The sequence below is a fragment of the Hemicordylus capensis genome, chromosome 2, assembly GCF_027244095.1.
Source record: "Hemicordylus capensis ecotype Gifberg chromosome 2, rHemCap1.1.pri, whole genome shotgun sequence".
NCBI classification, from domain to species: Eukaryota; Metazoa; Chordata; class Lepidosauria; order Squamata; family Cordylidae; genus Hemicordylus; species Hemicordylus capensis.
Genome location: NC_069658.1, coordinates 245,829,630 through 245,845,747, shown reverse-complemented (window position 1 = coordinate 245,845,747; position 16,118 = coordinate 245,829,630). Strand labels below are relative to the sequence as shown.

The window sequence follows — 16,118 nt, the reverse complement described above, 5'->3', positions numbered from 1 at the left end:
CGGGTTGGGAAGGCCATGTAAGTGGTCTTGGGGATGGGGCTGTAGCTCAGTGATAGAACATCTACTTTCCATGAAGAAGGCCCCAGGTTCAGTCCCTGGCAGCGTCTCTAGGTAGGGCTGGGAAGGACTCCTGCCTGAAACCGTGAAGAGCTGCATCCAGTCAGTGTGGATCAAGAGGAGAGTTGGTCTTGTGGTAGCAAGCATGACTTGTCCCCTCAGCTAAGCAGCATCCACCCTGGTTTGCATTTGAATGGGAGACTACATGGGTGAGCACTTCAGGGGATGGAGCTGCTCTGGGAAGATTATCTGCATTCTTGCATGCAGAAGGTTCCGAGTTCCCTCCCTGGCAGCATCTCCAAGAAAGGGCTGAGAGAGACTCCTGCCTGCAGCCTTGGAGAAGCTGCTGCCCATCTGTGTAGTAGACAATACTGAGCTCGATGGACCAATGGTCCGACTCAGTATATGGCAGCTTCCTATGTCCCTATGTAGGAGTGCACAACTTCAGCCCCCCAACTGTTGTTGGACTACAGTTCCCATCTCCCCCAGTTGCAGTGGCCAATAGTCAGGAATGATGGGAGCTGTAGTCCAACAAAAGCTGGAGACCTGAAGCTGTGCAGCCTTGGTGTCTACAATACTGAATCAGAGGCATCTGTGGTCTCACTTGGTATAAGGCAGCTTCCTAGTGTTGGAATATTATTTGCAAATAGTTCTCAAACAGCCCAAAAGCACAGTTGGTTTGCACAGACACCTTATCAACGGTGCTTGTGGTAGCTGGTAGATCCCTCCCCCCGCCCGCCCGCCTTGAGGATATTTGACACTGTTTGAAAGTATGTTTCCACGGGGAGGGGTAACCAGGCCAAGGCCGCAAGCAAGATGTCTTGAGAAGTGTCAGCGAGAAGAGCTGCATTTGCTTGGAAGCAAATCAGAACCTTTAGGGTTAAAAGTCACACTTTGGCTTGTATACAATGTGCAGGTGCAAAAGTTGTTTATTGCCCAGTATATAAGACAGATGAACTGCCAGTGGGGCACGGTGGCCACATCCAGAAGCTTTCACTAGCATGAAATAAAGCTTTGTTTGAAACTTTGATACTGGTGTCCGGTGAAAATTTAACCAAGAGACGAGTGACAGGGAGAATCTCTCCCTTCTAACACTAGGTTCCTGTGTGGAACTCCAAACGAGAAATGTGTGTGTGTGTGTGTGTGAGAGAGAGAGTATGCGCACATTTGATGTGAAAATGATTCTGTATGGACTCAATGTGTTTTGGCAGTTGTCGTCTTCCAATAACCAATAGTAGCACTTGGAGACCAACTGGAAGGATTCTAAGATGGTTTAATATAGCATAAGCTTCCGTGGGTGCAAATGCAAATTGGGCATATGCAGTCTTCACTAACAACATTTGTGTGAGGCTCTGGAGTCTCACTCTGTCTTCTCCTTTCCCCAGAGACTCTGCAGCTGGAAATGGACAACAGTTCAGGTATGTTTGTGATCAGTTTAAGGAGGCTGCTGGTGATGGATGTACTATTGCCTGCTTTAAAAAACCAAACTATTGTGTTTGGCTATTTTTCTGGAGAGCAAAACCTTGATTATATAAAATGAATAACTGATTGGATGAAATGCACAAAAATAGATATGTTTTTCTATATTTCACAGATGTAAACAAAAATATTTCTCTTTAGTCAGAAACGAAACACATAGAAGTCTTGGTAATGTGAATTTGGAAGTATATCTTGAAGATGTGAAATGAGAAAGAAATTAGCACCACATGTTTTGTTCTATTCATTTGCTTCAGCACGGGATTATATTTCCAGAGCTTTTAATGCAACTCTTTTGTGCATTTCATTCCGTTATTATTTATTAATTTATATAATCAAGGCTTTAGATGATTGCAGCGCTCTCTCAATGTTTTTGTTAGCGTCCTACCTGAGCATGCTCCCCCTTTTTGTCTGTGGAGATCACACCTTTCTGTATTCTCTTACTTTGCACTGCTTCTGAAATCGGGTCCCCATAATTTTCTCTTTGGGGCTAACAGGCTGCAGAGTGACATCTGGCCCATGTTCCAACTCATCCCCTCCTCCAAAAGAACCGGGGAGAGAGAGATCTGTTATACCACCACTTCAGGTAATGGAATGAATTTCTTTAACCTGTGTTTTGATTGTTTCCTTAGGAAGGAAGCTGCCTTATACGGAGTCCCATGTATACATTGTATACGGAGTCCCATGTATACATACATATATTATATAGGAAGCTGCCATACTGAGTCTGACCACTGGTTCATCTAGCTCAGTATTGTCTACATAGACTGGCAGCAACTCTCCAAGGTTTCAGGCAGGAGTTTCTCCCAGCCCTATCTGGAGATGCTGCCAGGGATTGAACCTGGGACCTTCTGTTTGCAAGCATGCAGATGCTCTTCCACTGAGCTGTGGCCCCATCCCAAACAACAATAACGAGAGAGATGCTGTGCTGGGGTTGGACACGGACAGTTGCTCTCCTGTTTCTAAATATAAGAGAATCACCACTTTAAAAGAGGCTTCTCTACTCAGTTAGCAGGGGTCATTACAAGTAACAGGACAGAAAAACCCTATGCCCAGTGCCTGTCACACTAAAAAGGATTTTCAGGAAGAGGATACATCTGGACGATGCACTAGGTTTTGTGTGGAGTGTTCACTTACAGCAGAGATACTGTCCAACATCCAGACTAACACTGCACATGCACAACAATGCTGTGCACCTGGAAGTTGGTCACATTGCTGTGTGACACAGGGATGTGCAAAAAAATCCGACCAAATCAATGTGAATTTGAATGGATTCAACTCGAATCGGCTTGCACAGAATGATATTCGTTTGAATTGATTCGAGTTCAGGCGAATTCAAATCAATTTGAATGAGTCCCATTCTGGGCAAGCAGATACGATTCAAATCTGTTCAAATTCAAATCCATTCGGTCAAATTTTTTGCACATCCTCGATGTGAAATCCCAAAGTCGCACTTCTACGCAGATGTTCCCTGCAACATAAATGGACAGAGGAACATCACAGGTTGTGCACTTTGTTGTGCAAGCACAATGATGCTTATGAATAATGCCCCATTCAGACATTACATTGTATGTGCACACAGATATAAATATAAACATCCCCATTTTTGTGCGGACTCTAATGCATTTATTTAAAAATGAACCTGGGTAAAGGCCTCCTGAAATGCAGGATGCGAATTGGAAGTGTGCTGCTGTACACATGTTGAGTATAATGTGTGAATAACGGTGAATGTGTGTGGATCTGTACATGCGTACATATGTTCACTGTACATCGATGATGCATGTGTTGAACATAACATATGAACCAGGTTTCTTTGTTTGCTTCCTGTCCTCAGATAGGAGTTTGGTTTGGAGTCAGTGGGCACTGAGCTGACCTCTTACTCTTTTCAGGGCCCCATGGTCTTTGAGGACGTGGCTCTCTATTTCACGGAGAAGGAGTGGGTGCTCCTTGACCCTCCCCAGCAGGCCTTGTACAGGAATGTTTTGCAGGAGACTTATGAGAATGTCACCTCTCTGGGTAAGAACACTTGCCGTGGGGAGAGAAATACTATGTGCATTCTAGCTGGGCAGGAACTGGAACCCAGGGGATTCAACAAATTCCTGGATGGCAGGTATATCCATGGCTACTAATCTTGATGGCTCTAAGCTACCTTTGGGTTCAGAGGCGGGAGGCCTCTGAATACCAGTTGCAGGGGAGCAGCAGGAATGGTGGGCATGCCTTCATCTCTGTCCTGGTGGTGGGAGTCCCAGAGGCATCTAGTGGGCCACTGTGGGAAGCAGGATGCTCGACTAGGTAGATCTTGGTCCTGATCCAACAAGGCTCTTCTTATGTTCTCCCCCTAGCTAAATAATGTTCTGATTTATTTATTTTTTTGCTTGTTTTTAAAATGTTTTGTATTGCATTCTGTATTTTCACATTGCTTTGTTTTGTTTTAGAGGGTTTAATTGGATTTTTTACATGTTGTGGTGTTGTGAGCCTCCCAGAGAACAATGTGTTATGGGGTGGCCAACAAATAAAGTGGCGTTGTTTCTTGTTTGCACCAACAGGTGTTATTGACTGGTTTGTTTTATCCAGACATTGAGTCCTTCCCAAGGACCTGGGATGGCTGGATTTTGTTGTCAATATTGTTAATATGATAGATATTGCTGTAAAATGTAGGCTGTTCCCAGTAAAGTTGTTTTTTTGTAGTTTGTTGATGGTGATTTCTGTGGCCCCCTATGGTGCTGAGGTGCTCTTCAAGGTGTTTTGGAATTGCACCTAGGGCACCAATTACTACTGGGATTATTTTTGTCTTCTTCTGCCACAGCCTTTCAATTTTGATTTGTAGATATTTGTATTTTTTGTTTGTTTGTTTGTTTGTTTTTCTTCTAGTCTGCTGTCACCTGGTATTGCTAGGTTGATAGGTATTGCTATTTTAGCTTGTTTTTCTTCTTCCTCTTCCTCTTCCTCTTCTTCTTCTTATCATCATCATCATCATCATCACCATCATCATAGCATAGCTTAGCCCTTGTCTGTAAATAGGAGCAGGGGGGATGGACCTTCAATGCTGTACCCCTGTGGTGGTCCTGATCTGGATTGGGTTAGCCCCAGCTGTTGTTTTCCCCGGGAAGAGAAGCTCCCCATGGCATCGACAGCAGACCTTCCCTCCTAATGGAAATGCAAGTAGTTGCATTTCATAGGGATATCATATGGATCTCCATATGAAATATGGATCAGCAGCATAGTGAGGGCAAAGGGTTAAAACTCCTCTCTCTCCACCCATGGCTTCTGTTTGCAAAACAAAACGACACCTAAATTTGATTGTCGTTTTGAAGCCAAGCCCAGCATATTACCTACTACAACACGCTGAAGCTGTCCTCGCATAAGAACAGCCCTGCTGGGTCAGACCCAAAGCCTATCGGGTCCAGCATCCGGTTTCCCACAGTGGCCCACTAGATGCCTCTGGGGAGCCCACAGGCAAGAGGTATGTGCACGCCCTTTCTCTTGCTGTGGCTCCCCTGCAACTGGTATTGAGAGGCATCATGCCTCTGAGGCTGGAGATGGCCCACAGCCACCAGACTAGGACCCATTGATAGACCGGTCCTCCATGAATTTGTTTAAACCAGTGGTATCTAAGCAGGCAGTGCTGTGATGCCAAACCCTGGCTCTTAGCCGAGGTTAAGGGCGGCTGCCGGGATCCTGTGTCAGCGTGGGCTACTTGCAGCTCACATTGACACAGAGACGGATGCCTAGAGTGCCCGTCCCCTGGGGCATATCCCCCCGTGCTTGGTGCACTGTGGGATACCCGGAGGCTGGGATAATGGGTCCCAGCCTCGGAGCAATCCATCCTGCTCTGCATGGCACGGAGCGGCACGGATTGTGTGTGAGTGTGCTCCATACTCACATCAAGCGAAGGATGATCATTGTGGGGTGGGGGGGAGGCAAGTTTTGTGAAGCCCTCACCCCCTACCCACCCGCCCGCCCAGTAGGTCGTGTGAATGGCCCCAAGAACTTTTAAGTTCTGTAAGTTATACACTGGGTGAAGAAATACTTCTGTGAGGCCTGGTTTGCATGCAGCAGAATGAGGGACTGGAATCCTAAGATGGAAGAATGGATTGTATCACTCCAGACTGCAATTGAGGGATCATGTTTTAATTCTCTGTGTAGATATAATTAAATCCCTCATGTACATAGGATCGTAGGAAGCTGCCATATACAGAGTCAGACCATGGGTCTATCTAGCTCAGTATTGTCTACACAGACTGGCAGCGGCTTCTCCAAGGTTGCAGGCAGGAATCTCTCTCAGCCCTATCTTGGAGATGCTGCCAGGGAGGGAACTTGAAACCTCCTGCTCTTCCCAGAGCAGCTCCATCCCCTGAGGGGAATATCTCACAGTGCTTACACTTCTAGTCTCCCATTCATATGCAACCAGGGCAGATCTTGCTTAGTTAAGGGGACACGTCATGCTTGCTACCACAAGACCAGATCTTGTGGTAGAAAAGGAGTTCAGAAGAAAGCAGGCTGAATTAGAACCTTTCTCCCTGATGTGCTCACCTTTATACCTGCTGTGGGGTGTGTGTGGTTTGTTTACATCAAAAAGTCTTTGTTTATCTGTTCATCTATTCATCGATTGTTCATTGATTGTTCCTGAATCTTTTGTTCATATCTGCTCATTTCCTGAATCTATTGCCATTCGGTGGGAAAAGCTAGTTTTAAGGCTTGGAATGTGTTGGTCACGACAGATATACTACAGATTCTTGTGACTTGTGACTTCTCTGCGGCTTGTGACTTTTGACCTTGACCACCTTAGCTTTGACCTTGGCTTCAGTGACACTTCATCTTTGCCCTTTCTGCTCAGCTCTTGCCATCAGCAAGCCAGAAGTGGTATCCCGGCTGGAACATGGAGAAGATCTGTACATGCCTGATCCACCAGACTATGGAGAGACAGACAGGCACCAAAGATCTTTTGCAGGTAAAGAATAGCCTAACCTACCTCATAGGGTTGTTGTGGGGATAATCATAACCATGTACAGCACTCTGAGCTCCTTGGAAGAAGAGTGGGATATAAATGGAAACATAAAATAAATAACCAGTGAGGGCTGCAGTCGCTGGAGGTCATAGGCTGAAGGTGTTCTTGGCTTCGTGTTGGGGTCCATGTTGGGGTCCATGTCTGGTGCCTCCAAAGCCTGCCCTTCACCAGCCCTCCTAGCTCAGGTGGTCTCTCATCCACTGTGACCAGGTTGCTGCTCAAACTGGGATCATGACAGATTGTGCCTGGAAATAAACTGGAAACAATGACTCACATTGGATGCCCTCCTGCTTTGTTTTGTTTTTGCTTTCAGCTGGGGAAGGCTGCACAAGTGAGAATGAGAAAGAGAATTCTCATTTGGGACATTCCAAGTTAGCGGATTCCAGTGGAACACTGTTAGAAATATCCAGTGAGTTCTGTCCACAGCCTCCTAGCCAAGAAGGAGTTTCCAAGGGTTGTCAAAATACAGGAAAACAGCAAGGCACTTGCATCCTGGAGACACTGGAAGAGTCTGCTTCGCCTCCAGAAGGTGACAAGAATCCTGGCAATGTGACAAACCCGCAGATGATCTGCAGGGACCGAAAACAGAAGGCTTGTAATGTGTGTGGGAAGATCTTCCGACGGAGCTCTGAGCTCATTGTCCACGAGAGAACTCACACGGGAGAAAAACCATACACGTGTTTGGTCTGCAGCAAGTGTTTCATCCGGAGCTCGGACCTCATTGTCCACGAGCGAATCCACACGGGAGAGAGGCCCTACAGGTGCTCGGTTTGTGGGAAAACCTTCAGCCAGATCTCAAGTCTCACGGTCCATGAGAGGACCCATACGGGGGAGAAGCCCTACAAGTGCACCAGTTGTGGGAAACACTTCAGCCAGATCTCCAACAGGATTGTCCACGAAAGGACTCACACTGGGGAGAAACCCCATCAGTGCCTGGATTGTGGGAAAAGCTTCAACAGGCGCTCAGCCCTCATAATCCACCATAACGTCCATGCTGGTGGGAAGCTATACAAATGTTCAGCCTGCGGGGAGAGCTTCTGTGAGAAGGCGGATCTTTCTGTACATCAGAGAACACACACAGTGGAGACACTATTTATCTGCACAGACTGTGGGAACACTTTCAGTTGGACCTCACCTCTCAGGATAAATGGGAAAACCCGAACAGATTATAAACCCCATAAATGCTTGAACTGTGAGAAATCTGACATTACAAATACGGTTCCCTCTCAGTTACTGGACACCGCTCAGAGCAGAGAAATGGTGTCAATTCTTGGATAAATCAGGGATGGTTGGGGAGGAGGTTGGTTGGCTTCTATTAAAAATGATCTCCCTTTGAATCATTCATACCAGGGCTGCAGCATTTAATGTACAACTTTGGCCCTCCAGCTGTTTTTGGACTACAGTTCCCACCATCCTCAGTGGCCAGTAGTGGGCAATTATGGAAAATGTAGTCCAACATCTGCAGGAGGGCCAAAGTTGTGCAGCCCTGATTAACTGATGAATGCATTAGATTGATTTTTTTATTTATTTGAGCAACCAAAAAGCTGGCCCAATTAAGCAGGGTTAAAAATGTTAAATTACTTTTAATACAAGAGAACTTTTACAGATGCCAAGCATCGTGTTAAGAGAGATATTGCTCCTTTTCTGCCACACGGAAGGGAATGCCTCTTCCAGCATGATGCCTCTCCTGTGTCACATGTGTGTACCATCTCAAAACAAAAAAAGGGTTCATTTTGCTCCAGAACTATAGTTTTTACAAAAATATATACAAATGTATTAGATAGAGCAATCGACTGAAAGTCAGCCCTGGTTTGTGCACAATCTTCGGACCCTGTTAAAGCCTGACTCTGCACGATGTCCCGCAGCCTCCTGCTCATGTGAGTGTCTCCTTCTGATTAAAGTTAAAATAAACCAAGATGTCAGTCATGACATCCAAATCAACTTACCTCACTTTACTCTAACCTACTTCCTTGAAATAAACCATAATCTGAAACCAAAGTTCAAAGTGAGTAACAGATCGTGGTTTATTTCAAGCCAGTAGGTTAGAATAAACCAAGATCGGTGGGTTCAGATGGCATGACTGATCTTGGTTTATTTTAACCTGAATCAAAAATGGGTCTTGGCCCCTGTCAGATGCAAAGTGGATCCAAGTTTTATTTTAACTGAGCTTCTAAAAAGAAGCAGAGGTTTGTTCCACAGATGATCAGGAACAGTGCAGCTTGTTTTGGCTGCCGGTGATTTGTTTGGTCCCTCCCTTTCTCCAGCCCTCTCAGATGCAATTCCAGAGTTCCAAGTCTGACCAACACCTGGTGGTGCTTGGCCCTGTCACTCCCTCCCTCACCACCAGTTGCCGGCTTGTGTGGGCATGGAAAAACTGCACAAACCACTTCGGCCTCTTTTTGCCTATCCTTGGCTGATCTCAGAAGTCAGGTTAGGAGGAACATATGAAGCTGCCATTTACTGAGTCAGACCACTGGTCCATCTAGCTCAGTATTGTCTACACAGACTGGCAGCGGTTTCTCCAAGGTTGCAGGCAGGAATCTCTCTCAGCCCTGTCTTGGAGATGCTGCCAGGGAGGGAACTTGAAACCTAGATGCTCTTCCCAGAGCGGCTCCATCCCCTGAGGGGAATATCTCACAGTGCTGACATGTGGAATTCTCTGCCACGAGATGTGGTGACAGCCAACAACCTGGATGGCTTTAAGAGGGCTTTGGATAACTTCATGGAGGAGAGGTCTATCAATGGCTACTAGTCGGAGGGCTACAGGCCAACTCCAGATTCAAAGGCAGGAGGCCTCTGAGTACCAGTTGTGGGGGAGTAACAGCAGGAGAGAGGGCATGCCCTCAACTCCTGCCTGTGGCTTCCAGCAGCATCTGATGGGCCACTATGCGAAAGAGGATGCTGGACTAGATGGGCCTTGGGCCTGATCCAGCAGGGCTGTTCTTATGTTCTTATGTGGTCTCCCATTCAAATGCAACCAGGGTGCGCCCTGCTTATCTAAGGGGACAAGTCATGCTTGCTACCACAAGACCAGCTCTCTTCCCTGAAGAGAGGAGTGTTGATGCTTGTGCTTCTCAAACCTTTGCTTTCAGCAAGTTAGACGAAAAGGACGCTGGCCCATGGTACCAAACAACACAGAAATCCGCTAGCGGGTTGTTTTCAGCTCCTGTAGTCACCCTGCCCCCCCCGACCCCCCGAAATGCCTAGCCAATGTCTGCATCCGGTATGCAACAGTATAGAACTAGGCGACCCCACTCAGAGCATCTGTGCACTCTTTGGGGCCGGCTACCTCTTCTCCCCCCACCCCACACTTCTGCCCCAGTCTCTGGCCGGTGACCACTTCTCCTGGGTGCGCCTCAGCCAATCAGGCGCCTCCGCCGCCCAGTCAATCAGCTGGGTGCCAGGACGCGCATTCCAAGGCTCACCCAGGAGAATTAAATATATAGATGACTGTTGTGGACCTCTTATGATAGCGGTGATGTCACTGGTCACTAGGCAGGTTTCACCTGAGCGTGTCCAGCAGAGAAGCCATGGAGAGCGAGGCATTACTTGGCTGCTTCTCAGCCACTCTGCGCCGGCGTGTCTGTGGGCAGAGGTGAAGCTCTTGCTAAGAGACGAGAATAAACCACCAGGGTTGGTTTGGATGTAACGCAATGGCAAACTGAAGCACAGTTAAGAAAAACAAGCCAACTACAAACTTTGGGTACAAAGATTGGTTTGTTGGGTCAGACTGAATCTCAGTTGAATTTCAGAGGTGCTTTCAGAGGAAAAAAACAAAGCAGGAATGATGAAATTCAACCGAGCTTTCACATGGCATCTGAAAGCGCCCGTTCACATGGGTGTGTGTGGGGGGCTGATCTGAGGCTTGGGGATGTCGCCTGAAGCCAGCCTTTAAGCAAGGTTCTACGTGATGTCTGAATGAGTGTCTTTCTCCTTGCATCTTGTTTGGTTGCCCAAAGGTTATTTTTCAACTCAGAATCGTGCAGCATCTCCCCGATTTGAGGATCAAAAGTGTGGCGTCTGGAAGAAGTCTAAGTGAGCTCTGTCCATGCACAATTTTCCCACCGTCGTTCATGCATTCCAGTCTTTCTCTACCTGTGGGCCTTCAGCCATTTGTGAGTTCTGGAGCAGTAGTTCTTCTGTAGATTTGGACACCCTCCTGCTTCCCCAATACCTGACTTCTTTTTCTCCAGTGAAGGAAGGATCTGAGCTGTTTGGACTCTGTAGTATGCTGTTCTTTTTGCACCTGCTCTCAGAATAAAGCTCGTAACTCCTTTCTTCCTCTCTAAGGCCACTGGGGATTTTTTCTACTGAATTTACTATAGCAGAATTCTGCTTAGCAGAGAAGTGTTAGCTAACATATTTCCCTTCTCTATCAGCCACAGATGTGTTTTTCACTGTAGCCCTATTCAGACATTATGTTGTACCTGCATTCAGATGTTTGTGCACAGGTACATGATTTTGTCTGAATGAATATGAACATGTTCCTGTACCCGGGTTCAGTATTTTAATAGTGGAAAAGTAAAGTGTGCCGTCGAGTCAGTGTCAACTCCTGGCGACCACAGAGCCCTGTGGTTGTCTTTGGAAGAGTACAGGAGGGGTTTACCATTGCCGCCTCCCGTGCAGTATGAGATGGTACCTTTCAGCATCTTCCTATATTGCTGCTACCCGATATAGGTGTTTCTCATAGTCTGGGAAACATACCAGTGGGGATTTGAACCGGCAACCTTTGACTTGCTAATCAAGTCATTTCCCCACTGCGCATAGGAGACCCCCTGAAATGCAGTATACAGATAGGAAATGTACGGTGTTCAGCATAATGTGTGGATATTGGTCCCTGTGTACAGATTTGTATCTGCATATGCTGTACACAGATTGTACACGTGTTGAACGTAACAAGGCTATGTACACAAGCAGCCTTACCTGGGTAGGGCTGCTTGTGTTCAGCACCAGGATTGAAGCTGATCCTGGCGCTGCCTCCCCTGCAAGCCCAGGTTTTGTATCCAGGCTTTTACCTGGGTTTAAGGGTGCAAGAATGCCCTTCCCCCCACCCCCCCAGGTACGGGGTCGTGTCTATGCTCAGGCTGCATGCAGCCGAAACATACACAGAGTTGGGTGCCTAGAGTGCCCAACTCCTGGGGTAATGTCCCAATGCACTGCCCTCACTGTGGGGTGCATTGTGGGATTCCTGGAGGCCAGGATGAGTCCTGGCCTCCAAATAACTGTGCTGATCCATGCAGTGTTGTGTGGGTGTGTGGCAGTGTGCTGAAGAGAAAATCAACAGTCATCTGGGGGGAAGGTTGGCGAAACCCTGCCTTCCCACCCGCCCGGCCATGTTCATATTCAACATGTGAATAGGGCTTGTTTTTCCTAAATGTTCAGTTTTCTTTTGGGGTGTATCTCATCTATTTAAACACTCCCTCTGATGTAAAAGATGTTGCCACTTTGTCCTTTTAAAATGTATTTCGAAAATGGGATGTCCCTCTTGTTTGGTTCATGTTAATATCCTGAATCAAGCTAAGGAGATTGGAAGTGTATTTCTGTACCTGAGTGATTTTTGGGTTAATTCAAGCATCTGGCCATGTTTCCTGTTCTCAGCATTCATATAATGAGGACATTTCTTAGGGTTACAGAGGAGACCTTTAAGAAGAAGGGGCTTGTGTTGATAGACTATTTTAAGAGGTTCATAAAAGCAATTCTAAGTTTTCTTTAGTGGTGGTAAGTGTCAAAAGCAGAACCAGGTTGATTAAGAAACCTGCTTTTTTGCTTTTCATTGCCCAGTTATTTTACCATTTTATAGAAAAGGCGGGGGGCACGCATGAGACAATAATATCCTTACAATTTGTATTCCAGTGGCTGACATAACAAAAATTACTCAAAGTAGTCCCATTGAAATGTAAAGAACAAGTTAGGCAATGCCTGACTTTGTCCTTTAAATGTCCGTGGGACTACTGAATAATTTTCCTCATCAAGTAGGCCAATATGAATTAACGAATGAACAAACAAAAATGAAAAAGGTCTAGGAAAGACCACTGTCTCAAATTCTGGAAAATTGCTACCTGTCAGTGAAGATCAGGAGGCAGGGGTGGGGGCTTAAAGCTACTGGGAGTTCCCCCTCCCTTTTTGCCAGAGCTTGGGCAATATTTTATGTATGAATGTATTTATTTTATTCAATTTATATACTGCCCTTCCTAAAGTTTACATTAAAATGAAAAACACACATAAACCAAATTAAAATAAAGAGAAATGTAGATATCATTAAAGGCCTGGCTAAACTGGTCTTTAAGGCTCTCCTGAAGGCCTCCAAGGAAGATAAGAATCCTCTCATATCCACTGGGAGTGTGTTCCACAACCCAGGGATGACAACTGAGAAGGCCTGATCCCAGGTCACCAGCAGATGAATTGGTGGCACCATCTGAAGACGGGCCCCTTTTCATATCGGCATTCAAATGGCAGCTTGGGAGATGGAACCAATCATGAAATGCCAGCTTGTACAAAAAAAACACCCACCACAAGTTGTTCTAATAAGAATGAATCAGCCTACTTTCCTTTCACTGTCTCTACAACTGGACTAAATTTGGATCAAATTGAGGTCCACAAGTTAGATCTCTTGCACCGCAAATGTTCATGCGTCCGCCATCTTGGCTCGGGGTGGATGACATCATCACAAACTACACCATTGAGGTGCCCCTGTGTGTCACTCAGGATAACTGTACCAAATTTGGTTCAAATTGGTTAGACAGTACTCAGGTTTGTGCACTTACGCCTCAAAGGTTTACATGTCCGTCATCTTTATTTGAGTTGGATGACATCGTCACAATCTACGCCATTGAGGTATCCCTATGTGTTCCTACAGCTGTAGCAAAGTTGGTTCAAATCGGTTAAGCGGTTCACAAGGTAGCCCACTTGTGCCTCCAAAGTTTATACATCCACCATCTTGAATCGGTGTGGATGACATCATCACAAACTATGCCATTGAGGTGTCGCTGGGTGTCACTTACTGCAACTGTACCTAATTTGGTTTAAATTGGTTAGATAGTCCACAAGTTAGTCCACTTGCACCTAAGATGTTCACACGGCAGCCATCTTGAATTGGAGTGGATGACATCATCACACAACACACCATTTGGGCATCCCTATGTGTCCCTACAGCTGTAGCAAATTTGGTTCAAATCAGTTAGGCGGTTCACAAGTTAGCCCACTTGCGCCTCTAAAGTTCACACGTCCACCATCTCGGATCGGGGTAGATGACATCATCTCAAACTATGCGTTGAGGTGTCCCTATGTGTCCCTATAACTGTACCTGATTTGCTTCATATTGTTCCGGGCATTGTGAAGTTGATTGGGTGGCGGGGCACACAGACAAACACACAGAAAGCCGGGTGATCTCATAACCCTACTGGAAAGTAGGCTAAAGAACTGAATCTACAGGATAATGGCAAAACCCAGGGCCCAGTGGCATCAGGGATGGTATGTGCAGAAAGTGGCAGGAGGGGAAAGAGAAGCAGTTTGGGTGTTTAAAAGGCATTTAAGTCTCTAAAATAGCATGGTAAAATGTCATTTAAAAATCATAACTAAAGGAGTGAGTTCAATAACATAAAATCACAATTGACACACACATTGAAGGGCTGTCTAAAGAAGTTGGTCTTCACCCATCTCTGGAAAGTGAGAAGGGAAGAGACTAGGTAGGCCTTCCCAGAGAGAGTTCAGTGTTCGGGCACCACAACCAAAAAGGCCCTGTCCCGCATACTCGCCAACTGTACTTTCAGTGAAGAAGAGCTTTGGAGTAGGTCCTTAATCCTGGCAGATGTCAAAGGGTAGCCTGGATCACATAGAAGCAGGAGCTTCTTTAAAAAACCCAGACCCAAACAATTTTGGGCTTTAAAGACAACCAGCACTTTGAATAGGAACCAGTTTGGGCCACTGAATTTTAAGTCAAGGAATTTGCTAAACTGGAATGGATTCAGAGGACAACAATGATTATGAAAGGGGTCTGAAAACCACGTCCTGTGAGGAATAGTTGAAAAAGCTGGGTGCTTTTTAACCTGGAGAAGACTAAGGGTGGATTTGATGCCCGCCTTCAAATACCGGAGGGGCTGTCATAAAAAACTGGGTGAGTGGGCAACAAAATGGCAAATGTGGTTCAGTGTTGGCAAGTGTAAAGTGATGCACATTGGGACAAAAAACCCCAATTTCAAAAATATGATGATGGGATCTGAGCTGTCGGTGACTGACCAGGAGAGGGATCTTGGGGTCGTGGTGTTTAGCTGGTTGAAGATGTTGATTCTGTTGGAAATTCTCTGTGGTGAGAGAATCCCTTTCTCATTATAGCAGAGTGCACAGAGGCACAACACAGCGGTTTAGTTAGGCATGCGTGTGTGCTGAGAGTAAAGTAACTTGGTGCCAATTCATAGTTTCAAATAAATATAAAAGGCATTTATTAAGGAACTCCATTCTAGATAGGAAAGTGAGGAATTAGGATCTCTAATCTATCTATCTAGCTGGATGCAGATGGATTCTGCATCCTCTCTGCACATATGGTGCAGGGAGAGAAGCTTGCCATGTTGCAAGGTAGGTGGGCAGGTAGGGAGAGAGAGAAGGAGGAAGGAAGTCCCTGAGATTAGCAATCTACACATCAAAGGGATAGCATCAGAGCAGTGGAGAAGTGATGACAATGTCTTGACCCTCTAGCCCTCTGATTTACTAGTCTGTCCTCCACTGTCTGAGGCAAAGAGACAGCACAAAGTCCTTTAACTTCCAACAGATTCAATGTGCGGCAAGCTGTGAAAAAGGCCAATTCCATGCTAGAGATCATTAGGAAGGGGACTGAAAATAAAACTGCTAATATTATAATGCCCTTATACAAAACTATGGTGCAGCCACACCTAGAGTACTGCATACAATTCTGGTCACCACATCTAAAAAAGGACATTGTAGAACTGGAAAAGGTGCAGAAGAGGGCAACCAAGATGATCAGGGGCCTAGAGCACCTTCCTTAGGGATCTAGGCTACAACACCTGGGGCTATTTAGTTTAGAAAAAAAGACAACTGCGGGGAGACATGATAGAGGCCTATAAAATCATGCATGGGGTGGAGAAAGTGGATAGAGAGAAATCCTTCCCCCTCTCACATAACATTAAAACCAGGGGTCATCCCATGAAATTGATTGCCAGGAAATCTAGGACCAACAAACGGATGCACTTTTTCACACAACGCATAATCAGTTTGTGGAATTCTCTGCTACAAGATGTGGTGACAGCCAACCACCTGGATGGCTTTAAGAGGGGTTTGGATAATTTCATGAAGGAGAGATCTATAAATGGTTACTAGTCGGAGGGCTACACGCCACCTCCAGCCTCAAAGGCAGGATGCCTCTGAGTACCAGTTGAAAGGGAGTAACAGCAGGAGGGAGGGCATGCCCTCAACTCCTGCCTATGGCTTCCAGCAGCATCTGGTGGGCCACTGTGTAAAACAGGATGCTGGACTAGATGGGCCTTGGGCCTCATCCAGCAGGGCTGTTCTTGTGACTAGTACCAATGGGTTGAAATTACAAGGAAGCAAATTCAGGCTAGACAGT

General features: G+C 46.0%; 1 protein-coding gene across 4 annotated transcripts in view; it reads left to right on the top strand.

The window, feature by feature from the left end:
* The window catches only part of LOC128342591 (zinc finger protein 554-like), a 41,404-nt gene extending 30,579 nt beyond the window's left edge, over window positions 1–10,825 (top strand). For 3 of the 4 annotated variants that reach the window (XM_053290040.1, XM_053290037.1, XM_053290038.1), the window contains 5 exons: window positions 1,443–1,475; window positions 2,031–2,119; window positions 3,423–3,549; window positions 6,371–6,484; window positions 6,855–10,825. In XM_053290040.1, the coding sequence (XP_053146015.1) occupies window positions 1,443–1,475; window positions 2,031–2,119; window positions 3,423–3,549; window positions 6,371–6,484; window positions 6,855–7,819 (1,328 nt within the window). In that variant the 3' untranslated portion in view covers window positions 7,820–10,825. The remainder of the gene's footprint in view (window positions 1–1,442; window positions 1,476–2,030; window positions 2,120–3,422; window positions 3,550–6,370; window positions 6,485–6,854) is intronic. The other variant, XM_053290041.1, reaches the window with a different exon arrangement.
* The last annotated feature ends 5,293 nt before the right edge of the window (window positions 10,826–16,118 follow it).